Here is a 27579-nt window from a genome sequence, read left to right as displayed (position 1 = left end):
AATCAATATGATAATTTTGTTTTCTCTAAGCATAAGCTCTCTAAAATGGAAAATGTATCGGTGCTCATAGTGTGATACTCAGTGAAGTGATTGCTCACTTGCAGCCATACTTGTGTGTGAAACCTAATCAGTCATAAATCTAATCTTGTCATTTTTATGCATTAACCATTAAGGATGCCAGATCAGGGTACCGGAAGATCCTCACAGAGTCTGCCAGGAAGCTTAATGCTCAGAGCTCTCAGCTTGGTGGCTGCATAGAGAAGGCAAGACCCTACTACGAAGCTCGTCGCCTTGCGAAAGAGGTACACACAAATAATTTGTATATAAAAATTTTTACATACATTTATGTACCCCACATGTTTAAAATATTGTTCAAAGGGTAAACTTGAGTATGTGTGCCTCATAGAAATATTCTCTGTCAGAAATATAGTTTATTATATTGAGACACAAGAGTTTACAATACTTAAATTAATGTATTGCCAAGACATGCTGTCATTTATCCTGGTACCAAAAAAATTCTAGCCTCTGTAAGCAAGGCCTTCTGAAGTCTTCTTAGAGTAGGTACTTTGTTAGTACCAGATCCAGGAGTTCTGCTCCGAGCAAGAGAATTATTTTACTTGTTTTAATTTGGAATTAACTAGCGCAAATCATTATGAGCCAAATATAAACATGCATTAACGAGAATTTTATGTACAGCTGCTCGACGTTCTCCCGGATCTATTCTTCATATGTGTTAAATTCTATTTATAGCTTTGTCATCATGATTGTCCATGCTGTAATTTTGTGTTAGTCTATTCTGTACACATCACCACTATTGTGTGTCTGTCCTTGCTGGAAGAGAGATTCCTCCTCTGTTGCTCTTCCTGTGGTTTCTTCCATTCTTTCCCCACCACGTTAAGTTTTTTGGGGGCAGTTTTTCCTTCTCCGAATGGATGAGGACAGAGGATGTCGTATCCTGTACAGACTGCAAAGCCCCTTGCGGAAGATTTGTGCTGTTGGGCTATATAAATAAAATTGACATAGCTATTTTATTGCTTTGGTTTGGACCTGCAAAAGCAACCTTTGGTCCTCTTCCTAATTCATCTTGGGTTGCGCTGATCACAAGTGGAAAGCTCCCAAATACAGGAGTAGCTCGTAGTCGTTTTCATTGTGCATATAGCCTTAGAAAATCCTGTATACATTGTTCTTTACATATGCCAAGCAACATAGACACAATGTTGATTGTTCTCCATATTGCTGTGATTTCAGTTGCAGTGTTTCCCCTAGGGTGGAGTTGTAGCAGCAGAGTTGAAATTTTGTTTGTGCACGTAGTATGTCTGAATATAAAACCCTAACACAACATGTCGGGAGCATCGTTCTTGTGTCCAGGAGCATGCGATGCACATTGGAATAGCTTAGGGCTGAACGATGAATTGCTTTTGCAATATCGCAATATTATGCTTGCCTATTAAACACGAGAAGCGTCACTTGGTTTTATTCTCATTGGCCTACTTTTGAATTGAACCTCAAACTGAATATCTTTTGAGTTTTTTGTTGAGAAATGGACTCATAGGAGATTTGAACTGAGATAAAGATGCATTAATTGGTGGTTAAACTGTGGGTTTTGTATTGAGCGCTGTATAATACACTGTGGTGAACTTTGTTTTTCTTGTGGTCTGTAGGTAGGCCTACCTGATGATATAATATATTTAATGCCATGACTTGACTCTCAAATTATTTTTCTTATATTATTATAATTAGATTTTTTTTTCTCCACCATTGCTTATAATAATAATTCATGCGTCACCTAATTTCATCATAACACAGGCCTGACCCACAAGAAAGAACAGTGTATGTGTATATCAATATTGTTTTAGTCGTGCACTTGATTTATTCCTTTTTCCGTTTTGAATAATACAGAAGGTAAGGAGCTTAAAAATGAATCGCATAATAAATCGCAATATGTGGGGGGGGGATTCACAGGTTGATTATCTTCCAAAATCAGCCCTAGAATAGCTTAAAATTTAAGTGTTTTCCCTTTTTTATGTGAGCTTTACATGAATGTTTAGGTGGTGGTGGTTGTAGTCATGGTTTGGTTACGTTTTCCAATGAAAATTCATCATATTGGGCCATTATTTTCACCATATCTCTGAACAAATACTTGGAAAAGCTAGAGCAGATAATAAACAACACCCAAAAATCAGTCTGCTGGGGAGGAACTACAACCATTAGATTTGGGGAAAGTCATTTGGTTGGTTGTGATGTTCTCCACAGTGATTTTACATTTATGGCACAGCATGTTTTGGGCAACACCCCCTAAACCCTGTTAATATGACCTCAGAATCATTATAGATAGGATTGTTCATGTTTGCCTTTTGTGTCTTCATTTTACTGCTTTAGACATTTATCTGTATAGACATAAATATAGGCAACATGAAAAACCTCCTCCCTCCTGAGGTGCATTTTATTTGCACATCAAAATCGCAAAAGAAACGTCTCCCCATTAACTTAAAAGCATTAGTTTGTATCACTGATTAACTTTTGCTAACCTCAGCTCCTCCAGTCACCACCGTCCTTTCTTTTCCTAACAACCACTCTAAAGTATTTTTCACCTGAAAAATACTTTTGGATGAACTAGTCTGTACAGGACAGAGCTGTAGGCTGAACTAGTTTAGTCTAAGTGTGTACCTGATGTTCTCAACATTGGACCAGTGGGTAGTAAAACAGCTACCAGTTACTTTCTGTATATTGAGCTAATGTTAAGTTACATAGCAGCTAAAGACGCAGTCTACTGTAGAAGTGTTCCTGCTCAGCTGCGCAGTCTAAAGGGGAGGGGAGATGTTAGCTAGCACAAACAGGCTTCACTTTTCCAGCAGGTGGGGAAACATCAAACAGACTTTTCTTGGTCTTGAGAAGCTGGCACACCGTAACAGGCAAAGAAATTTACTGCCAGAATATTTTCCTCTGTTCGCGTTCACCGTCAGTTTCTGCTGATCGGAAATCAAAGTTCGAAGTTACGCTGCTCTTTTAACAGCACCTGTCACGTAGATGTCTTTTGAAGAATGAGAAGAGGAAGCAAGCCAAGCGATGAGTGTTACTGTGCTCACATAGTGTGTGAGTGAAAATTAGTAGCGCATTGATATAATAATGAATGAGTGAAATTTTAGTAGCGGTGCGTCGCTGCCCGTGAATGCACATAGGGGATACACTGAGTTTTCAACATCTTAGTCATCTAAGTAAAGCTGAGGGAAGGGGACTCATTCAATATGCTTGTGAAATTCTTTCTGAACTGTGACCCATCTCGATGTAAACCTGCACACAATTTGGATACAAGATACTTGTTTTGTTCCTTCAGGAGCTCTAGTTGTGTGATATTTGCCTCATGGGAAATTGTTAACAATTTATACAAATTTAAATACAATTTGTAAGGCAATTAATTGTTTTTTGCATTTACCTTACCTGTTCTTATATTTATTTTCCTAATGACTTAATTACATTAAACATCAAGTTTCAAATCAAGTATGATGGTATTACAAATACAGTTTGACAGAGATCTGATTGTAATTGGACTTAACAGAACACAGGGTCATGTCCCTGTCATATTCCACTTCTGTAGGCTGCAAAAGTTTTGTCTGCTCTCTGTAGGCACAGCAGGAGACCCAAAAGGCAGCTTTGAGCTATGAGAGAGCGGTTTCTATGCATACAGCTGCCAGGGAGATGGTCTATGTGGCAGAGCAGGGCCTGATGGCTGATGGCAAGAACACCCTGGATCCCACCTGGCAGGAGATGCTCAATCACGCTACCTCCAAGGTAACACAGAGGAGGCGGCACACATGAGGTTATATGACATCAGACCTGGGTTTAGTTGGCCACGTACAGTAGGTGCAGGATAGTTCTGGTGTCCCAAATTGGATGATACATAATTTCCAGGAAGGTTGAACACTCACTGGAATGTACAAAAAATGAGAGTGCGTCTAAACTGTGGTGGATAGTGACCATAGAAATAAAACGTGCAACTTAATCAGTGTAAGTTCATTATCTTGTTTATTTGAGCATTTTTACATTCAAGAGCACGCCACCGATTTAGCATTGCATTCCTATAACACAGACTTACAATTGATATTTATTAAAGGATAAAAGTCAATGCAGCAGGACCAGAGATATCATCTTTTTTTCCTCACACATTCTTCATTGACAAAATCTGCCACCGACATTTCTTTCAATGCAACTTGACTGCCGACAGTTTAGTCGGGGATTGGGGTGTGCGGCTTATGTAGTCTTGAGCAAATTTTCCCGTACTCCCCAAGAATTGTAAACAAACTTTGATGTATAAAATCGGTGGAGTTCCCCTTTAGATTCAACAGCTTTGCAGAGAGGTGACATGGAACTCGGGGGGGGGGCCTAAACACCCTGCTGCTGCATGTCTCTCACAGGTGAACGAAGCCGAAGAAGAGCGACTACGCAGTGAGAGGGAGCACATGCGTGTCACACACGCTTGTCAGGAGGCTGAGGCCCGGGTTCAGATGCTGCAAAAGTCCCTCAAAAGAGTCATTGTGAAATCCAAACCTTACTTTGAACTCAAGGCCCAGTTCAACCACATACTGGAGGTAATGCATACATACAGAGTGCACATGTTCTGTGCAGTGGACCATGTCCTCTCTCATTTACAGTTTCCTATTCTCACAAGAAGAATCCCGTTCTGCTTGTTGTGAATATGCTGCTGAGTTGGCAAACAATGCTGTAATATAATCTGTATCTTATGGATTTACGGGAGGTCACTGGTAGGTTGTGGCATAAAATCAATATTGAAATTGATGATGTGCCTTCTGTGTGACTCCAGGAGAACAAGGCCAAAGTGCTGCAGCTGGAACAACACGTAGCCAAAGTGAAGACCCGCTATTCCATCGCCCTACGAAACTTGGAACAAATTAGCGAGCAGATCCACGCTCAGAGGGGAAGGGACCAGGCCGAGGGAGGATGCCCCACGTCTGTGGTGGGCGGAGTTCCCCCATTGGAGCCGAGTCCGACATCAAAGTTAAACGAGAAGGTGGAGCCTGCAGCGGTGGTGCGACGGGGACAAGTCGAGTGGATGGAGCCATCGACCTGGTGGAGAAATACAAGGAGAAGGAGAATGAAAAGGAGAGGGAGCGGGCGGGGTCTGATTCCCTTTCAGTGTTCAGCCTGCAGACAATCGCTTCCGACTTGGAGAAATATGACTCCATTGAGCATCTCGGGAACCTCAGCGATGTAGGCAGCATGACTGGGGATGAGGGGGAGAAAGAGAGAGGCCCAGTAATTGATAGAAGAGACAAGCTGACGGAAACATCCGCCAAGGAGCGCCAGCAGCAGTTCTACAAGCAGCACCACCGAAGCTTCAGTTTGTGAGGCTGTTACAGGTGTAACGGCTATAAACAGCGCAAAAGTACAGTGTGAGTGATCAATAAAGTACAAGTTAGGGTAAACATCCCTAAAACATGGGTACCAACCAAAGTATAAGACAGCGGATTAGCTGCAAAAATAAAACTGCAGCGATGCAGTTCTAGGTGTAAATAAGCACACATAAGTTAACTGACAATTCTAAAGCGGGCACTGATCTATAGTTAACATTGCAGCATAGTTAGAACACTACTTGAATCTAAAGAGCTTTCAACCCTTCAGGACAAGTATACTGTATATTCACCCCCCTGTGAGGGATTCTGAGTAGAATTTGTTCCTCGAGCGCGAAGCATGAAAATTCAAACGCCCCGTTTGAACAGACATATTTAGAGAAGGTGTCATTTCTTACTTTGATACGTTGATTTAATTTGGTGAGACTGGTGAAACAAGTTCTGCTATTGTTTCTACTCCAGTCGTGTCGAGTCTTATCAGCGATTGCTTCAAGGTAGAGAGGGGTGGCAGGGTCTCTCCATACACACACTGTATGTAGATCCACACTCATGTCCACCATCAAGTTAGTGTGTAGGGAAAAATGACAAAAACGATTCTTTCAGCGGAGAGTGAAAGCATGTTCGTATTTACATTTCATATATTTATTTCCGGTAACATGCTGAAAGTAGTGCTTAAATTATTTTTGGCACGAGAGAATGCGTTTTTTGAAAATTCCTGAAAAGATGAATGGAATCAATAGAGTCTGAATATTGATAAGAGTCTATTTGACTCTCCACTCCGAGAGCATGCACTCCTGTGTGGCTATTAACGCGGACATTTATGACGTGTATTCAGGGCTATATGCTGAAACAAACACTGACACCATTAAAGCTAAGATGATGAAGCTCAGCCAATGTGTATAATTTGGATATTGTTTACATTTGTAGAAGTGGATTGCATTGGCAGCTAATGCATTTCCTCCTTGTTTTGCCTTTTTAAAGAAATTGCCCTGTAATTTGAAGTGTGCCTTGACACAGAACAAGTAACACATTTAGCATGAGTAGTACTTTGTTGTAAACTCATCTGTAGTTCTGTTTAGAACAATTTAAAGAACAAGTGTGTGCCCTTTCATGGTTTGTTTTTAAAATATATCTTTTAATAATCACCCAGGCACTGTTCCCGACAAGACTTGAAGAGTTATGATTTCTTTTTTGTGTTGATTTCTGTATTTTCTTTTATGATATTGTACTTTGATTGTCAAAGTGTATGATGCAAAACAATGAAGTCAAGAAATGACTTGTAAATGTATGTAATTATTACAAAGCTGGAAAATATTGACATGTACAGTTACACGTGTCACTGATTTGAATATTTGACAAGATTGTTGTACAGATGTTCTGGATACCCACAGGTTGTCGTATGTATTTAAATCATTGTTGTTGCAGTTTATCTGAAACACCTCACCATTACTTTTTTCTTAACAATTAGTCTTCACCATTTTAATTGCATTTGTGAATTAGCCAGAATGCCATTGTTTCCAATTAATGCATCTTCATACCTAACAATCAATAAACCTCATCATACTTCTTGGGCTTATACTTCCTATATTTTGATATTTATGTGATATTTTGTAGGGCTTATTGTAGAATTGTATGTCAACAGGCAGGGTAGGATGTGAGTTTCTGTTTTACTGACTCAGGAATAGGGATGGTAGGAGACAGAGGGAGAGGTTATGTCTTCCCCAGCCTTCCTTCAATTATTCAGCAGATGTATAAATATGAAGCAGGATGCTGATCTCAGAATAGATGGCAGAAGAGGAGCAGAGAATGGTGGGAAAGGCACAAAAGGGGGACATGGAGGAGTCCATGGACTTTGATTTAATAGATGGCCAGTGTTGTAGAAATGACTGACAACTGCTTGGTTGACTTAACTCCAAAGAGCTTTAGAAAAAGGCTTAACAAAGTAGTCACTATTAATACCACAGCACCATATCTGCACCTCCATCCGTGTCTAGTCCTCCTGTCGCGATATAATTATTCACCGTGGGATAAATCCTCAAGCTTATCATAAACCCTATGCCTCCTCGTAAGATTCATTATGATATTTTCTGTTGTGGGCCTGCACGTTAACGTGTTTCATCTGGGGTGTGTGTGTGTGTGTGTGGGGGGGGGGGGCTGTTACGCACGGTGCGTCTCCATCATGACGTCGTGAATTAGCTCAAGATCGTAGAGGGGGAGAGAAAAAAAGGAGGGGAGTGTGTGGTGTATCGGTGTTTCGTCGCTTATGGGGATGCGTTTGTATATAGTGCATGTATATTTTTTTGTATGGACCTGTCATTTCTTACCTTTGCCATGCCTAACTGCAATACCTGGAAAAACCCCGAATAAGATACGTTTTGTTTTTGTAACATTCTGTTTTACGAACGGAGCAGCTTGCACATTTATAGCCATATTAATACAGCCATAAAAATCGTTGCAAAGATGCATATTTTTACCAAATAATCCGACACCGGGCTTTCCCTGGCGGGTCCCATCCGGAGGACGCACTGTTATCTTGACCGAGCGCTTCGATACTAATAGTAAGTACACATGCTACGGCTTTGCTTCAGGGGGCTATATGCTACTGTTACTGTAGGTTGCAATATTAGACTACATCTATTCAGAAAATGCCCCATTTCCCATGAAATAATGTAGACTATGCCAAATCCGTTCTTCATTGAGTATGCAAAGGCCATACATTCTCGATGGGCACAGGCCAGATTTGTTTTGAGTTCCTTAAACCATCACCATCCAGTCTGCATTTACCTTTTTGTGCGTTACGAAGAGAGGATAGCGGGATGAGATTTTACACCTTTTTGAACAACACGCCGCCGGTTTAAGCAAATGACATGTTTTTCTAGACGCTAGTTTTGAGATCCATCATATGGGGACCATACGGGCTTGTTAATATGGTCGGCCTTCCTCTACAGGCCATGACGGATTCTCTTGTCAACAGCCGACAAGTAACTACCGGCTGCATACGGTTGGTGGCACCCTTACTGTGACCCTCACGTCTCAACAGTTCATGCTCAGCCATGCACAAATGTACAGCATCTGGGTCTATGTGCAAGTACCCCGTGTGGAAATAGCCACTACATGCATTTCAGTAAATGTGAGTTCGGTGCTGCAATGGACAGGTACATCCCTTTCCATCGCAGCTTCCGGCATTATGAACACACAGGGAAGTAGGCAGCAGTGACATTAGAGGAGGAAGTGAACGTGGATGGGCTGTAGGTGTTTTTGTAATATGGCGTTTTTACAAGGCTGCAATGTTTGGGAGCGGTGAAGACGCTGTCCGTGGTGCTGAAGCCTTAATTGCATTTAAAGCTTGAGGCTAGTTGACGGCCCCCTTCCCCCCTGTCTGCTTGGTGCTGCTGCAGCCACAGTGCTGATGGAGTTAGCTGGCTTCGTGCTGGTCAGGCTGCCTCGCCTGTGCTACACTCACTCACGTATAGTTTGCTTTTATCCGGCTCAGTGTGTGTTCGCTGATATTAATGACTCCTGCTGGGCTGTCCTTTTTCTCCCCCATTTCTCTCTACTGCCTCCCCTCCCTCCTTCCCACACAGGACAAAAGCACACACTGTACGCTGCCAACACACACACACACACACACACACACACACACACACACACACAGACGTAATACACACTCTCTGGTGGTGTCTACCTCCTGCATGCTTCTTGTCAGTGAACTCTAAAAATACACTGGATAATGCTAATGAAGTATCCAGCCGAGTTTGTCTGTCTTCCACAAGCAAGCCTCGCTGCCATCTGTCTCCCTCACTGCCTCAATGTGGGCCCCAAACTTCACCACACAAGTGTGAGAGTGTATGGATATGTTTATGTTTGTGCATGTGTGACAACCTCATAAAGCAACATTTATTATTCAAAACTGCAAATGAGCAGCTAAATACAGTAGTGTGTTTATCATTGATACTACCAGCACTGGATGTTCTGTGGCCTAAAGGACTAAATGGTGTTTTGATGTTTTGCTTGTTAGCATAGCACACTCATTCTGTGCTCATGAAATGTGCACATTAGTCAGTGAGATGGCTAAGTGGCCTGTCGTTTCACCTTCCTTGTAAAGCAGATGGAGTCCTTGTACTATTGAGTTAATGTAATAGTTTGCTCTATTTGCTATTTGTTGATATGGCAGATATTATTTATTGATATAATTGTAGATCCACTCTTCATTTAAAGGGTGATGTTGCCCAAAGTGTGTTTACAGGTGGAACACTGTTGCATATGTGGCTAATAAAGTTATGTTATGCCTTTTGTGGCTCCAAAGGGAGCTGTGTGAAGTCTGATAAATTGCCTTAACTGATGTCACTTGAGGCGGTGTCGGTTGGGGCTGAAGACTACAAGTTAGACAATAAAAAAATGTGTGGAGTTAGAACATGTGTTAGCTTACCAGACCTCTGTAGCCCACTCCTCATCTCTGCTTGCGGCTAGAGATTCGAGACTACATTAGCCACTACTAGCATAACACACCCAAATCTCCAGACAAACTGTCGGTGGCTGAGTTGCATTGTGGGTAATGTAGGCACCATGTTTTGACAATGAAGACAAATGCTTGGAATTAAAAAGATGATGTATCTGGTTCAGCTGCATGGATTTTGATTTATAAAATATATGACACTTTACACCATGAGTCTGACAAGGTTTTAGGAGTGCAATGCTAAATTGGTGGAGTACACTTTCAGAGAAAGTCTCAAGAGTTTTCTTGCGTCCGATTAGGTGGAGTAGGTCATTGCCTGAAAAAGCTATGAAGATACCTAAAAACACATTTTTTTGTAACCATAGTTTATAAGCTGTTCCAAATACTTTTCTAACATGGCATAAAGAAAACTATTCTAAGCTAAGTCTGCCCTGGTGTGAAATGTTTCCATGGGCAGCTACTTAAAATAATAAAAACCATCAAAAACTCGGCTGAAACCTTGTATACATGGCCTTTGAAATTAAGCCAAGCTGGCAATCAATGGAGCCCGGGCTGTCTGCACTGTAAATACAAATAGAAGCAGAGAGAGAAAAGTGGACTCATCTTGATTCTCATCCTCTCTATGCACAGTCAGGCATGCTGAAAAGGGAGCTATTTTGCCAAAAAGTTGATGCATCTCTTTTAGAAGGACAGACAGCAGTGGACCGAAAGTGACTGTATCTGAGGACTGAGAGTGTAGCATTAATACTGTAAGAATATTTTCTCAGTAACCTTTTTCTTTTTGTCTCTTGTTTCCTCTTCTGTCTTTCTCCCAAACCCCAAACTCCTGTCACACATTCCCACTTTCTTTTTAAAACCTTCTCTCCCTCTCTCACCCTTCTCTTTAGATCCAGAGATGGCACGCCTATTGCTTCTGATTATTCTCTATGCTCTTCCATCTCTTGTTGTGCCCATACATAATTCATCAACTGGAGGTAATTTTGTGTGTATTTGTGACTGAATCCGTGTGGGATATCTGTCTGTGTGTATGCTGTCTGTGTGTGTTTATAATATGCATTAATGGACAGATGTAACGCTGCAGAAATTGCTAAGTGACCCGAATGAAACACTGTAATCTGTGCAGCAAGGAAGGTGTCAATTAATTGACAATATATCATGTTGTTGTTATATATCTACATTATCTGGAGACAGAGCTTTCCCTCTCTGCTCTTGTCATCTTCCTTTTTTCATACTTCTTCCTCTTCTCTTGTTTTCAGGCTGTGCCATAATCCGGCCTCCAAGGGATGGGGGGATCCGCTACAGAGGCCTGACACAAGAACAGGTACAGAGAGAACTGTTACTGTGCTGGATCTAAAGATTCAACATTGAATAATTTATTATCATATCAACCGCAGAAATTGTTTCAGTGCGCTCAGAAACAACAAAGCACAACATATAAAACGTATAATCACCATTAAAAATGACACCATTATTAATGAATTACAGAACCTCACCTGTCAAACACCTCAAACACATTAAACACAGTTGGCTTGAAGATTTTCCAAATAAAAAACACAGAATTGGAAGTATTAAGCAGCTATCCTTGTATCTGCTAACTGGAATGTAATTATTTCTTCCTTATTATTATTATTATTATTATTATTATTATTATTATCATCATCATCATCATCATCATCATCATTATTATTATTATTATTATTATTATCGTTGTTGTTGTTGTTATTGAAAATATAAAACATGTCAGCCTGAGATAAAGTGGTGCCATTACATTAATTCAAATTAGTTGGTGATGATTACTCCATATGATGAGGGATATGTTAGTTAATTATATAATAAAAATAATAAATAATAATAATAATATTGACAAATTATGTAACAACGTCTAAGAAGGGTATGTTGAGTTGTCACAATATCAGCTGACATTATTACTGCACCATCAGTAGAAATGTAAGTTGCATTAGTGCATGTTAAACTACTGTAACTAAAGGAACAGTTGGACATTTTGGAAATTTGCTTTCTTGGTGAGACGAGAGGACTGATGCCATCATGTCCTGTAAATATGAAGCTACAACCAACATCCAGTTAGCTTAGCTTAGCATAAAGACTGAAAACAGGGGGAAACAGCAAGCCTGGTTCTGTCCAAAGGTAACAAAATCTGCATATCAGCATCTCTAAATAAATGACATGTGTGTGAGAATGACATGATAAGTTGAGGTTTTATGGGCTGTGTACAAACAGTCCACCACATAACCCCCTTTAAAACACAGTTTCTATACGGATTAAAAAAAGTAATATAGATAGATACCATCTGCCCGATGGTAACAGCTAGTGCAGGCTAAATAGGGGATGTGATACATCTCTAATAATTGCCTGCCTTTTCCTCACCAATCAGGACTCACAGGTCATCGTCATGCAGTTTTGCTGCTGTCCAGCAATCTTACAGAACATCTTGACTTGCAGTTTATCTTTATTATTCACTCACAATGTAAAATACCAGGCAATGGAACAAAAGGTTAATACGTTCTCCGTGAAGGAGCGATAGAAGAGGACCAATATATCTCTGTCCACACCAAACTGTCTCAGTTTCAGACCTGTGTTAAAATTTCCTGACAGTTTCACATCTATTATTGTTCCTAAGTATTTGTGATCATCCACCAGTTCAACATTCCTGAAGCCAAACAAATATTTCTTTAGTTTTCTTTGTGTTCAACTGAAACTTGACCTACACCAACCAACAAACTGCTCTACCCACCACCGGTAGCTAGTTTTATCGTCATCTTGAACCAAACCAACGACTGCCATATTGTAGCAAATTTAATAGTAACATGCTCAGAGGTGTTGCTTCTACATTCTACCATATTTTGTTAAGTGAGCTTTAGAGGTGCTGGTAGGCAGATTTTTTTCTACCGTTGGACAAAGCCAGGTTACATGTTTTAACCTGGTTTCCAGTCTTTATGCTAAGCTGATTGACAAACATGACTATGGTTATCAGTCTTGTCATCTAAATGTGTTTCCCAAAATATCTATTGCATTAATTAAAGGCACATTTAATTATGGAGTGACATTGGACTAAAAATTAACATAAATGTATATTACATGATTTACAAATGTGTACAACAATTTGTGCGCGATTTGAGGTACTCACAAATGCATGTCCAATCCACACACAAATACCAAGCAATTTGAACACATGTAGTTTTACAAATGCACAACATCATGCATCAGGTTACATTTGTGTATGGAGCTTTGAGACTCCTTTGGTGGTCTCCAGCTCCACAGATCCACAAATGCATGTAAAACTGGGACATCTGGGCTTTCAGTGAATTCATGTGTGTCAAGTGGGAAAGATGTTTTAATAAATAAATGTGTTACATGCAATTAGTTGCTACAGATCAATCTGTTGGCTCTGATGGCTCATGTGCTTACCAAAACCATGTCTCAGGATCAGCTAAAACCTTTGACCTTTGTCACATGACATCCAGCTCTCTCCCTCTAATCTTTCCATGTCTCATTCAGCTGTGAGCTGAATAAAGCAGATATGTCAAACAAACACCACAGGATTAACAGATCAGACGAAAAGAGATTCACAAAAATTTGAACAAGCATGCAAACAGAGCATGAAATTAAAGAGGCAATTCTAATTGTTCTGATTCTAATCTAAGATTCTAAACATGAACATCGGTTAACTAGACTTGGGGAGTACTGGTCTGTGTAAACAGTTGCACAATGTCTCCTGTGGCTCTCAGTGGAGCTTTGTCAAGTCTGGGGGGGGATAAAACCCCAGTGATGTCATCAGGGTATTTCAGATTGGGCTTGGAGACAGCACATTTTAACAGAAACCCTGTGTTACAAACTGAGGGCGCTGAGTGAAATGGGTGCTTCCCAGGCAGGAAGGGTCTAATGAAGCAACACTATAGAGTTGTACCATGGGAAATGTAGGACGTTTTGGAGCTTGACTGATGTTTGGGACTTTAATCAAGATGTCTTGGCATCTTCTGCATCAATTTTAACCTTGGAAATGTTAAATTTAAATCAAGGTTCAATTATTAGCTTTTTCCTGTGTTTTCTGTGTTTATGTTTCAAGTTTGTTTTGATGCTCTTGTGGGACAATAAACATCTGAACTGAAATGAAGCACAGTGAGAGAAAAAGTGCCAGAAGAAGTAACCAAATACACGTAACAGAGTTTTTGCAATGAACAGTTTTACAGGTGGAAAAATATTGTATCCATATACTGTATATACACCTGCACCAGTGCATCAAATGTAAATGATATAAACATGTGTTTGGAAACTTTGGGATCTCAGTTAGAATTTAAATTAAATGTTCTGTGGGTTTAAAACAAAGTTTGAACAATGTTTAAATGACCCAATGGCAGGCAATATTATAAACAACTTTGTCCTTTGCAAATCCCCTAACTTTATGGATGTGCTGGAGTACCCCTTCATTTTTTGGCTCGCCTTGGCTCACCAAGTTGTAATACAACAAACAAGAGAGATTGATGTAGTTTCAAAGTGTAAGAACCATCAAAACCTCCAAAACCAAGCAATTTAATATCTGAATCTCTGGATGTATCCACACACGAGTCCATCACACATACAGTACACGCAACACAACATTACATTGAAACATAAAGCCTGGGCCTATTTGCTTCCTCTCCCAACCAGAGTGAGGGTTTAATTCAGAGTGTGAGAGCCCATCAATTCAGACAAGATTGCCATAAAATGCTCTTCCTAGTAGAGCTATATTGTCACAACCATATGGCACAAGAGTGTACGGCACTGAGTGTACTGCACTGAGACGGAATAAAGAGGGTCCCTAAGTGAATAGGAAATACAAGTATGAGGGCATCAATCACACTTTAATGGCTGTCTCTCCTCCCAATCTCTTTCTCTTCTGTGGTTCTCTTACAGATTCGCAGTGTGCAGATCCTGCCAGTGGATTATGAGATAGAGTATATCTGCAGAGGAAACCGGGTGATTGTGGGACCCAAGGTCAGGAAGTGCTTACCCGACGGCACATGGACAGACATAACGCACCACAGCAGATGTTGTAAGTCCTTTTGGTCTAATTGTCAGACTCTTTTTATCCTTACCTCCACCCATTTCTTATCTTATCACATTTTACAGACAGTTCTTGTGTATAATAATCAGTTCTTACGCGTTCTGTCTGGTTAATCAACATATAAAAAAGCCACCGTTAATAATATAAAATGTCAGTTGTTTTGACAGCATGTTACCGCTTTCCCCATTTATACTACACACAAAGGAAAGTGTAAAACATTGTGCAACCTTCTCACTTTTTTAAGCACTGGTATTACAGTCGTTTTTATCATCTACAGTACTAATATGAAAATCCACAGTGAAGAGCTAACATGAAATCAAACCACAGTTTTTATTGTTATGGTTTCCTACATTACCGGCTCCCATCACTGTTTGAGGGGGTAAAAACAAGTCATTAACACAACATTGACATATTGTCTCTTTTAAGTTGATACGGTAAACTCGAGCAAACATCCAACATTTACTGAGCAATATTATCAATCATTTGGTGTTGTTTTTCTGTCCACCTGACGAATGTAAATCCAATATTCACTCTATTTTAGTTCAGTTTTTGGTCTCCTGAACGAATAGTGCGTTTTTAGAGCTTTTTTGCTAAAAACAGCTAGCTGCTGTTGCTGCTTAAACGGTGCTATGAAAGCAGTGAGACAGAGTGAACCCAAACAGAAAAGATGCTGGCCGTATAGCTAAACAATGAGCTAAACAAACTCGCTTTAAAGCTCTGTAAAGCCGAGGGAAGATGCAGATTCAGGTGAAAATTCTTTGTAGGTTCATAACTACAAGCAACCCTTTTTGCATTATCACTGTTTACATTGTCATTTGACACATTGTTATTGTAAAGATATTGATTATATCTGCTTTGAAAGGAATTAAAGTAAATCTTGTAAATGAACATTACCGACATTAACACGTTATCTGATCAATTACAGTTCGATAATTAAATTTGAACTTTATTCTTGACCTTATGAACAGTATAGGTAACAAAATCTCAACTCAAAGATTTGTTAACTAGCTTTTTGGGAGCTTTCAACCACATCTCATGGTCCCTGCAATAAACACAATTTACACAGAGAATTAATAGATGGCCAAAAAAAGATCAAGGAGGCTGTTCACAATTAACCAGAAAGACCACTATTGAACAGTGACATGGGTTACGATCTCCCTCCCATTTATGACCACTTGTTTTCATGCGACGGCAGCTGAGCCATTTGCTGATGAAGATTGTGAGATGCAGTTTAAAGTTGTAAAAAAGATTGATTTTGACACACATTTTGGTTGAAATTCGTCTCTTACTGTGCTGGTAATATGTTGCAAAACCAGAGCTTGTAAACATAACCTTGTTTTGTTGAATTCTGATCTATGAATAGGTTTTTTATTTTACTGTGTCCTGTTGATTGCTGATTAGCTTTTTTGTATGTATCCTCTGAGATATGTGTGCCTAAAGAGGGGCTATATAAATAAATAAATGTAAATGTGAAATTATTTGTGACACTTCCATAGAGAATAGTTCAGGCTGATGCTGGGTATTGCTTGCATTTAGATCTAGGTTAAAGAATAAATGAGATAGCTTGTTTAGCTTCCACGTGTATTAATTTTGTTTGTATGATATTCAATTTATTATACAGCATTAAATTGTTTTACTTAACTTTGCCTGCAAACCAAAATGTAATCTTATTGGACAGTGCGGCCTGAATGTAATTTCTACTCAGATCACATCCACAGTGCCTCTGCAAATACTGAAAATAAGGCCAGCGATCCAATCAAATCACAGTTACATCTCTGTTTTTGTTCTTTCAGTTCACATCTAACATCAGTGGAATTTATTTTTCCCAAGAGTACATTCTCTAAAGCCGGGTTTTTGTTTTCTCTGGCTTATGTAAGAGCACAAGCTGCAATGTGCAGATTTGAGCTTTATAATGTGCTCCCAATGCTGGAAGGAAGATTCACAAAACTTGGCAGCTAAACAAATTATATTCAAGAGCTTGGCCATTTTGTCAGGAAATCAAACCAAGAGGAAAACGCTAAACCATATGGAGGCTGTAGCATTGCAAGCTAACATCACACATGTGGGCTAAAGTGTAGTATAATGTATTTCTTACTGGTAACTAACACAAAATTGGCAGAAGTAATGACGTTGGCAAAGCACTTTTACCGTTTTGCTCATTTGTATCCAGTTTGTTACCTAGTGCTTGTTCAGCTGTTGGAGAAACATGTTAGGCCAACATCATCCATTAATTTGTACACTGTAGAAAAGCTCTGTATTTTCTCAGTAGCCAATGTCAGCAGCAGCAATAACCAGAAGTTACGAAAAACCTTGAAAAATAGGAATCTTTTTAACCTATTGCCTTAGTAACTGAGGCTGGAGTGTGTGATTGCTTTGTTAAAAGACATATTATTTAAAGACATAATATTTTACTTGTGAACTATAATGACTAATAGTTGACAAACTATGTTTGACAACTTTGGTCATGGTTAAAGATAACTAGAGGCTTAGCTGGAATAATTACATACCAGTTTGTTAGTAGCATGATTGTAATTGAGTCCAGCAACAACTTTTCACGATAGTGTAGGTACAGTAGGTCTGGTATGTATTTTTCCATGTTTCAGTTGGCCATTTGTTTGGATTAATGGATTTCATTCCCGCAGTTCTGATAAACCCACTGTACACTACCTGATGAGAAAGTTAGCGACTAGCTGGTGAACACGGTGGGGAATTTAGTAGCTAAAGTAGCTAAAGAGCTAGTTACGTCCCTCTGTTGGTTGAGTTGGTGGTGACCAAAACAGAGCTAAAAGAGAATGAACACTGAACATATATTAATCAGAAACATGACTTAAAAATGAATGCTAATGTTCTTTGCTATGCTGGACTGCAACTGCTTTCTAACATGTTTAACTACTTTATAATATGTGTTAACACTTCGTTCTGCTGCCCTCAAGCTGCCACCACCAACAGTTAGGTAGTTAACTTGCTAGCCAGTTAACTAACATAATGCTGGTTCTTTGGCCACTGAGCATTTGGACAACCAGTAACATTATCCATCCAAAGCACGTTTACCTCTGAGAAATGTGTAACGGTATGAATGCATGGATTCACCTTTTCTAAATTCTCCTTCTCTTTTGTGGTCCTTGTGGTTCCCAGTGCTGCTGTGCCCACGGGTGTGGACTTCCCTGGAGAATGGTCGAGTGATGGTGAAGCCCCCCGGGCAGCCAGTGGAAGGGACAGTGCTCCATTACAGCTGCCATGCCGGCTTCATCCTGGAGGGCAGAAACATCAGCCATTGCACTAAACTGGGAAAGTGGGACGCGCCTAAACCCACCTGCCTCTGTAAGTGTCAAGCAAGTCTGACTAAATGACATTTTACATTAAGCTTCCAGTTATGGTAGGTTTAAGAAAATGATGTTGTTTGGTGGGAGGATTCAGTCAGTTATCTCAACAGGCTAACTGACAACACAGATGGTAATTAATAAGATTTACATCATTATATCATTGCAGCCAGTCCAGCAGAGATGCTAGTAAAGAAAATTGGTGCACAGTCAGACATACAACATTGATACCATAAATGTTTCTGATATAAATTAATAATATCCATCATAACAAGTAGTAGCAAGTAAATCTACTCAAATATTAAAATGTTTCTAAAAATGAGGATTCATTGCGTTATGAGAATCACAACTGGAGGTTATAATTTACGTACTTTTTTGCTTACCATGATTTTTCTTTTTAAGATTTACTATAAATTGTAGAGTGTTAACGTCTAATCCATTAATAGACAGGCACTTAATCAGCAATTATTTTGATAATCAATTAAGTGTCAACTTTTCAAGCAAAAATACCAGTCATTATCTGGTAGCAGCTTCCCAAATGTCAGGATTAGATGCTTTTCTTTGTCATATATGATACTAAACTGAGTATGACTTTGAGTTGATGATACATTAGCCTCTGGTACTATTATAGGCATATTTTATGACATTTAACTGTCAAAATAAATGAATCTTAATCTAATCTGTAATCAAATAAACAGAAAACATCCTATCCCATTTCAGCATATAGCCACAACCCACTTCAGCTTTAGCAGCCTGCCTTACAAAAATGGGAACATAAGGCCTTTAAGATGACAGATAATTACAAACACCTGCTCTCCCAAGGGTGAAGCACAGTTGCTAAGCAATAAATGATCCAACCAATCACAGTGTAATCCATAGAGGGCAATCTGCACTGTTGGCACAGGCAGGTAAAATGAATCATGAGCACAAGTTAAAACCTTATGTCCCGTACATTAAACTGTACACAGGGTAAACACTCAATGACTATAATATCACAGCATCAGTGGATATTTGTGATATCACTGACACCCAAAAGTGTTGTTATGAGTTGGCATGTTTACAGTTTGAAAAGATTTGTCCAAATGAGTGCAAATATTGGAGGATTTAAGAAACAAAACACACACAGATGAATCAAAGAACTGAAAGAAATGAGACTCGTTATCAAAGGAGTTGGCATGGCAACCAATAAAGTTGCTATGGGAATGGTAGTATTAAAATGGATGAAAGTGGGAATTATCAGCACAGTTAGACTGGGCAACTAAAAGTAGGCTACTTGTTGTGTAATGAAAACATCTCGAAGATCAGTAAAAAGCTTTGTGGTTCATTCATATTTGTAAATAATTGCTTATAATGTACTCTGATTATATTTACAACTCTACATGTTGTTACTAACAGATTTTTTGTGGTACCTACACTATGTAGGCCTAACTATATGAAATTTAAAGGTAACTATCTATTTTTATGGCATGCTGGTAAAACATCAAAGCATTACATAATATTTCCCACAATTACTGCTCAGCATCCAACCAACAGTGCATCACTCAATACAACTACAATGTTGTGTCACTGCCATCTAGTGGAGGGAAATTATTAGACTTTTGAGCTTAACTGCACCAAGTTTTTACAAATTATACATTATAAAGGTAAATAATTTACTTGGAAAACACCAAAGCTGTTTTTGTGAAATGCTGAAACCTTCTAGTTAACTGTCCTGTTTCCACTTGAATTTCATCTGTTTTCTGTTCTTCTCTTTTTTGTGTTTGCTGGACAAAGATGACAGAAACTATACAGGTAGGAATTTTTCATTTGTATTATCGTGTCCATGCTAACCAAATCATCACAATAGTGTATATATATTTATATATATCTCAACAAAACTCAACAAATAAAATCTGCCACAAGCAAGGGTCCCTTCCCAAAGTTTCCATCAGAAATGAAAGGTGTAGCCCTTAAATCATTACATATATGTACTATAGCAACAACCACTCTCCCTGGGGCCCATACCTAATTATTATTAATAGAACATGAAATCACTCGCCTCACATAACAAACAGTCTTCTGTCTTCAGGGAGACCATTAAACCTGCCTGTTTCTTTAGCTAATGGTAATGCACCTGAATGTAACTGTGCAGAGATCTTTGATCTTTTAATTAAATTCTGCTGCACAGAAGGCTTTGCAACACTGTGCTGCAGATGTAATGTGTACTGTCGCCACAAGAGAGCAGCAGTAGCCTAAAGCACTGACAAGTGGTTGTTCTGCACATCCAAATCCCCACAACAGCTGGGGAAATCTGACTTCTTGGGGAAAAGGAAACTTCTTCTACCTACAACTTGTCCAATTAGAGAAACAAGATTATAGTTTATTATAGTTGCATTTGAAGCTGTAAACTCAATTAAAGAAGTTAAAGAAATTAGTTTCCATTTCTAATATTAGAACACATACATATTACAGGGCTGACAGCGTTTCCCCAGTTCCTTACCAGCCCATTACAAGAGGAACATTATTTTTCTATCCCTGAGTATCACGCAAATGCTTCTTTCATGAATCAAAGAACTGAGAGAGAAGATTAAAACTATTTACTTTGCTCATAAGCATCATTAGTAGCATTTTCAACTCAACTCCAAACTTACCCCTGTGTGTCTTATCTGAATGAAAATTGTGCATTCTTATTGGTTTGGTGCTAATTGTTTTTACGATGCTCCTGCCCTAAGATGGATTTTGAAAAAGGCGAGGGTTAATAGCATTACAAGAGCAGCTGCAGGTATAAATATAATCAGGTGTGGGATATTCTGCTCACTTACCCCAGTCCTACATACAGTGCTATTAGAACTGTGGTGCTGTTGCTGTGAGTGTAAAACTGCATGAGTTTGCAGCAGGTCATTTCTGAAAATGAACTAATGTGCTTAGCCAGCCTTCCCTAGGAAAATAAAGGTTCAAAACATCTACTAGTACAGCCATTTTATCTGATCCCTGGCAAGGATGATGAATACATGGGTTACTGTTGCAGGATGGCTCATCCTCTTGCACAGTTATGTCACCACGTTAGAAATTGGCCAGATATTGAATCATACGCTTGCTACAACCCTTGGAAGGCTCACAACACTGCACAGTTACTCTAATGAATTAGACATAGACCTACGCTAGCCTTTCATAAGCCAAATACTGTTCACACACACAGACACTTGTGTGTGCTCACGCAGTATGCAACACTAAACTCGATACATAGTTATAAAGCAAGTAATCCCATAAAACTTTCCAAATGTCACTGACAGACTTGACAAACACATAATTAACAAAGCAGGAGAGAACACGGGTTCCTCAAATAGATATTCCCATTTACTGTCACAATACTGACCTCCTTATGGCTCTGCTCTCTCTCTCTCTCTCCTCTCCATGTGCCATCACCACCCACTTACTGCCTCCTCAGCAGGAGAAAGGTTAATACCCTGCCCCCGTCTGTGTCTGCTCTACCCTGTGTATGTGTGGTGTGTGTATGTGTGTGTGTGTGTGTGTGTGTGTGTGTGTGTGTGTGTGTGTGTGCACATATATGCAGTAGGAGTGCATCTCTCGTTTCTGTTTTCTTCAAGTACAGTATAACAAAACCAGGTACACAGTGAATACAAGCAGCAAACAACCGGGACATAACAAGCTAACACAGTACCAACAACACACATCTAAACTCTGTATGTATGCACATGTACATATGTACATACTAAGTATTACATTTTTACATTATAATATTTAATAATGGATTTCATCCTTTAAAGATTATTGTATTTTTGAAGTAGGAGGTCGATCAGGCATTAAAACAAAGGGGAGGCATTATTCTATATATTTTTTTATCTTTCTATCCAAAACCAAAAATTCATTCATTTAATGTTAATAGATTAATTTAATAAAAGACAGTTTTCCCTTTTTCATAGCTGCCTTCCTAATAATACACTATAGGTTACCAAATGCTGTCCCTCATGCCCTAGTGACAGGACATAGTTGAACAATGAACTTATTATTCTTAACTCCCATCCACCCTTACACTTAGCCATGATATATTAGCCTAGCAACTGCTATGCTGCACAATATTGCAAACAAGCAAGTGTGTAGTGGACAAATTATGTAATGATCATACTGAACCGAAGTTGCATTTATTAACTGTATGTTCTTGCATGCTGGCCACATTCACACTCCTATAAATGGCTGTTGTTCAAATAATACCATCCCTGTAATATATAAATGAGGTTTTCAACTTGCCCATCTGGTACTACATGCAAAGTAAAAAACCCCACAAAGAATGGACTTTAAAATTCACTTTGACCAAAGTCTGATCTCTGCACAAAAAATTAGATGCGACTTCTATTGTCAGCATTCTAGAAAAACCTTACGTCTACAAAATATATGCGTCTTGGGAATTGAAACAGTCTGATTGATTTTACACAATATATTTAGGTACAGCATTTTCACAATGTTTTGGATTGCTCCTTGAATAAAATGTGCTCTGCAGGTGGAGGACAATGTAATCTGGTGATGTGTAAAAAAGGGAACATTCAAAACAGTATTTTTCCACTAACGCATCTGCCAAGAGAAAAACAGGCCATTATCCTGAAGGATGCCCAGCGTGCATACTGCAGACACACACACATACAGTACAAGACCCTCATTAAAGCAGCTCAGCAACATGTTACAGCACACTGTCTCCACTGCATCTTTTCCAGGCTGTTCCACAGCTAACGTTTTCTCTGAATGTGGCATTTGCCACCATGGGGGATGTTAACACTGCAATGCCCAATGCTCGTGCGTCTTTCCTGTGTTGGCTGCAGGCTTATGGAGCGAAACAGCACATAAAGTTCACGGCTGAATAATTGATTGTGCGTTGGATGGGTCATGGGGTGGCAGCGAGGATGAGGAGGTGGAAGTGGAAGTCAAATGCCAGCCATGATGCCAGCAGATGATCACTACACTCACCTCAGCCTGTGAGGGCTTGTTAGCAGCTGGATCTGAATAGCTCTCTGCTACATGGAGATATCCAGATAATGAGATTTGGGTAATGAACCAGGGTTATATAATAGTCATATTCCATCGCACAACTACAGAGGGTTTTTAATTTAGACTGGAGAAATAATGGTCTTCTTCTCAATTGCCGCAATAAGTAATTTTCAAAAGGGAACTTTAACACAGACATTACATTGCAATTAAAGCGCTTACACAGGAACTGCAAAAACATGAGCATAAAATGGAATAAAAGTGTAGTCAATAATCCAAATAGGCTGCATTGAAAATGGCAAAAAGTATTGGCACCCCTGTGACTTTCTATTTTGTTTTTAGATAACGAGCTTTACTTTAACATTCCTCAAAGAATTCATTGATATCAAATGATGTTGGCAGATGTATCTCCAAAAATATCAAAAGTTTATTTTAGAAAAGGACACAAATGAAAAACAGCTTTATGATCAGTGTATGAATACATGGTGCATGTGTGTCAGAGTTACAGATAAGGGCTGTGCTGCATGTGAGGGTTCGGAGGGGCACAGTGGGAGTCCAGTATCTCTCACTACATTTCTCTCTTGAAATGGACGCAAATAAAAAACAGCCATGACTGATACTGCCTGCCATATTTTTTTGCTGATTTCTCAAAGCAGCTTCTGTAGCATTTTATATACTTAGCCGTGGAGGGAAGTAGAAATGAAATGGTCTATGGATTAGCAGAGGTGGTTACAGAGTAGAGCTGCATACTGCTGGTGTGTGCTAGCACAGTAAGCATGGAGTTATTGATTTGCAGGTCAAACAGCATCTAGGTATCTAGGTTAAAACCAGGCTAAATCTGGTTTAATTTGAAAATGTACATGTGACTGTTGTTTCAGCAGCATTTAAAAAGCATTACAGTTGATTGTGCAGGTCCTAAGAGAGAAACCAGTGTTTGATGATGATCAATTTATATAAGATTATAGATTAAACTACCCATGAAGTTGTTGTTGTTGGAGTATTGCTACTGGTACACTTAAGTAAATGATCTCAGTACTTCTTCTACTACTGTTGGTTGCAGGTCCACCTCTTTGGTCCAGACTAAAATATCTGAACACATACTGGATGGGTTGGCATGAAATTCTGTACAGACATTCATGGTCCCCAATGGTTGAACCCCTATGATGTTGTTGATCTCTGGACTTTTCCAATGAAGTCTATGAATGTCTGTACAGAATTTCATTGTCTTCATGGATCAGTTTGCAACCCTGCTCTAGTGCCACCATGAGGTTTACATTTGTGCTTTTTAGTGAAATGTTTCAATAACTGTTGAATGGATTGTCCTATCATTTGAACAGTCATGCCCCCTCATAATTAATTGTAAAAATGTTTCTTATTATTTAGCTTTTCCTCTAGCGCCACCATCAGGTCAAAATTCTAATTTGTTCAATACTTTGATTTATGACAAAATACGAAAAAACTATTGACATTTCCATCAACCTCAACTGTACATTGGATTCAGTGGTAATTAGCATATGTTAGCATCATAACACGGAGAACATAGCAAACTTTCTACCTGCTAAACATCAACATTAACATTCTAACTGTGAGCATGTTTTTTCTCAAAGTACCGTTGTGCCTATGTGCAGCCTCACAGAGCTGCTAACATTTATTTACATACTAGCTTGATGTTTAACCTTGCTGCATTCACTCATACTGTACATTTTGTATATCGGTTTATTGTTCAATTTCTACACATCACAGTTATATCCCTTTTCATTATACTACCTCCTTGGGTTATTTTACATGTTGTACATTCATTAATCCTTATATATAATATAAAGTGTATAGGGCCTAACCCTATCCACTTTGCGCTTGGTTACACTGATCTGATAAGAGGCTACACATGTTGTGCACAAATATAGTCGACACAGAACACGTGCACAATTGTCATTTGATAACTGGTTGAAATAGATCTAAAGGTGGGATTTGCCAGTCCCACACCCCATGCACTATAATCACAACAGCAACAAAATACCACAGATATATCTTAAAGTTACAAAGATTGAGTAAAAAATGTACAAGTAATGCACCAATCAAGTGCAATGAATTAGAGGAAACATGACATATTCAGTTATTCAAATAGGTTAACAGGCTCAAATGTGTTAAAAGTATGAATCCAATATGTCTCTCTGCGGTGGAGTGAATTGACTATGTCACCACAGTCGAAACATTGGTCTGTTTGCACTATTAAAGGCTGCAATCAATCAGTGTGCTCCAATCCCTTCTTTCCCCTTTGGAAATATATTGGCACCTATTATAACAGTGGAGTTTATTTTCAAGTTTAAATGCTAAACATTACCTAATTTGAGCTGACTTCTTTTCTTTGTCCTAAACTGAATATCTTTAGATTTTGGACTGTTGGTTTGACAAAACAAACAATTTGAAGATGTCAGTGAGCTTTAGGAAATTGTGATGGAAGATTGTTTGATTATGAAAAAATGCAGTTATTGAAATTACATGAAGCATTCATTATATGTACCCTATCTGAAACACATTTATTTCTCAAGAGAATTCAGTCCAGTTTTAATGTAGAGAGGAAGGGCTGAGCCATTAGTTTACTATTCATTTATTTATTCTATTCATTTATTTTTTAATAACATTTAGTGAAACTGAATTGGGACAGCACTGTAGGCTATATGATCATATTGCATTACTGAAAACTAATCAAAGGAGTTACTGAACCTTCTGTTGTTTAGAGTTGAGTCATAACACAGAACAGTGGGACAGATTCATGCATTGCATCATTGCTTTGAACATCAGTTTGATTATTTTGTGTTACTTACCATACAGTTTTAAAAATCCTAATAACAATAAATATTTAAAAAAAAGTCTTCATTATTGATGTTTTTACCACATGGCCCAGCTCAATGCTTACTTAGAGAAAACAAATCAGACTCTCTGGGTAATTTATAGTTTTCATAGTTTGCCTTTAAGGTCAGTATTTAGCCTCTTGTACAGATGCATTGGTCAGAAATGAATTGTGAATGCTGTAGCCAGCAGTGTAAGCCGGAAGCTGCAGCAAGTGATGAGAGTAAGAAGAAGAAAATGTGACAAAATGAGGTTGTGTGGGACTCTTGTGGAATGGATGTACTGTATAAGTTAAGCTCAGCGTGTAACTCATTAGAAAATCTTTGAGGAGATTTTGCCCAGAGCCCCCTCCAAACCACTCATCTCTCTCCCTCTCCATCTCTCTCTCTCTCTCTAGCGGCATACATTTCAGACGTGTCCTGGCACTCTCTCTCTCTCTCTCTCTCACACACACACACACATACACACACACACACACACACACACTCTCGGTGCTGCAGTGGATCAGACGCAGAGCTCTGGCGCGCCTGCTTTTCCGCGGCAAATCGTTTCATCTGTTGGAATACGGCAGCGTTAAAGAGGGGAGATGTTGCCTGCTATTTCCGCTGCTCCATCTCTCAGTTCACACTCCCGTCGTTTTTTTTTAATAGCTGCAGCTCCCAATCCACGCTCATTTGACCCGGTTGACGTGTTCTGCGCGGACTCCAGCGTCTAATTCTCGCGTCCTGTTTGCGTAAAAGTCGTGAGTAAGGGACGCGCTGTCCAATATGCATGCTTTATTGCAGGCATGATCTATGATTTATTGCAGGATTTAGTCACGCCGAATGTGTGGAATTGCAAATAAACGAGTTGGACTGCAGGACTGTGGTTCGTTTGAAACTTGACTGATCTCGAGGCGAGCAGCAACTTGTCCTCGCATGAGCGCTACGCTGTCTGCAAAGTAAAGGCTGCCTGAACTGTGTTTGACTCTGTCCCCGAAAATATCCATCATGCCATGTATAATTAACCATGCATTATGCTAAAGTATAGGCCTCCGCTGACTAAATTATTTACTCGATTCGCTAAACACTTGCAATTAAAAGTAAATAGGCTAGTTGGTTTAGGCTACACAATATCTGCAGCATAAAATCCAAAGACAGTCCTGCCTAAAGGAGTCGGACACGTGTCGACTTCACTTAAATTTAAGTTGCAAAATTCGCACATAAAATAACCTTTTCCCCGAATTGACTCCGCTGCGGCACCGGGGCCAACCTGTTCAGCTCACCTTGAACCATGCTGGTAATTTGCAGAAGACCTCCGCGGGTAACTCGCGCAGCCCGCGGGCATGCGATGTTCCTCCGGGCATCTCTCATCGTCCTTCTCCTCCTCTGGCCACGGCCGTCCGCAGGCAAGAAGAAGCTGTACATCGGAGCGCTGTTCCCCATGAGCGGAGGCTGGCCGGGTGGTCAGGCGTGTATGCCCTCCGCTCAGATGGCTCTGGACCTCGTGAACAACAGGAGCGACATCCTGCCCGACTACGAGCTGGAGCTCATCCACTTCGACAGCATG

The 27579-nt window shown here is 39.5% G+C and overlaps 1 protein-coding gene, 1 long non-coding RNA gene and 1 pseudogene across 2 annotated transcripts in view; 2 read left to right on the top strand and 1 right to left on the bottom strand.

The window, feature by feature from the left end:
* The window catches only part of LOC119897147, an 8353-nt pseudogene extending 1420 nt beyond the window's left edge, over positions 1–6933 (top strand).
* Positions 6528–27419, bottom strand: LOC119897148. Its single transcript, XR_005443355.1, has 3 exons — positions 27296–27419; positions 17975–18135; positions 6528–11128 (listed from the first exon to the last, which is right to left on the bottom strand). It is a non-coding gene; the product is annotated as an uncharacterized LOC119897148 (long non-coding RNA).
* The window catches only part of gabbr1a (gamma-aminobutyric acid (GABA) B receptor, 1a), a 73657-nt gene continuing 53865 nt past the window's right edge, over positions 7788–27579 (top strand). Inside the window, 7 exon segments of the mRNA XM_038710732.1 lie at positions 7788–7924; positions 10710–10796; positions 11079–11143; positions 14734–14872; positions 18020–18205; positions 19978–19995; positions 27419–27579. Of these exon segments, the coding sequence (XP_038566660.1) occupies positions 10718–10796; positions 11079–11143; positions 14734–14872; positions 18020–18205; positions 19978–19995; positions 27419–27579 (648 nt within the window). The 5' untranslated portion in view covers positions 7788–7924; positions 10710–10717.

The sequence above is a fragment of the Micropterus salmoides genome, unplaced genomic scaffold (genome assembly GCF_014851395.1).
Source record: "Micropterus salmoides isolate LMB-PRFRI ecotype aquatic unplaced genomic scaffold, ASM1485139v1 Ms_hic_scaffold_11, whole genome shotgun sequence".
Taxonomy (NCBI): Eukaryota; Metazoa; Chordata; class Actinopteri; order Centrarchiformes; family Centrarchidae; genus Micropterus; species Micropterus salmoides.
This window is presented reverse-complemented; position numbering and strand designations above follow the sequence as displayed.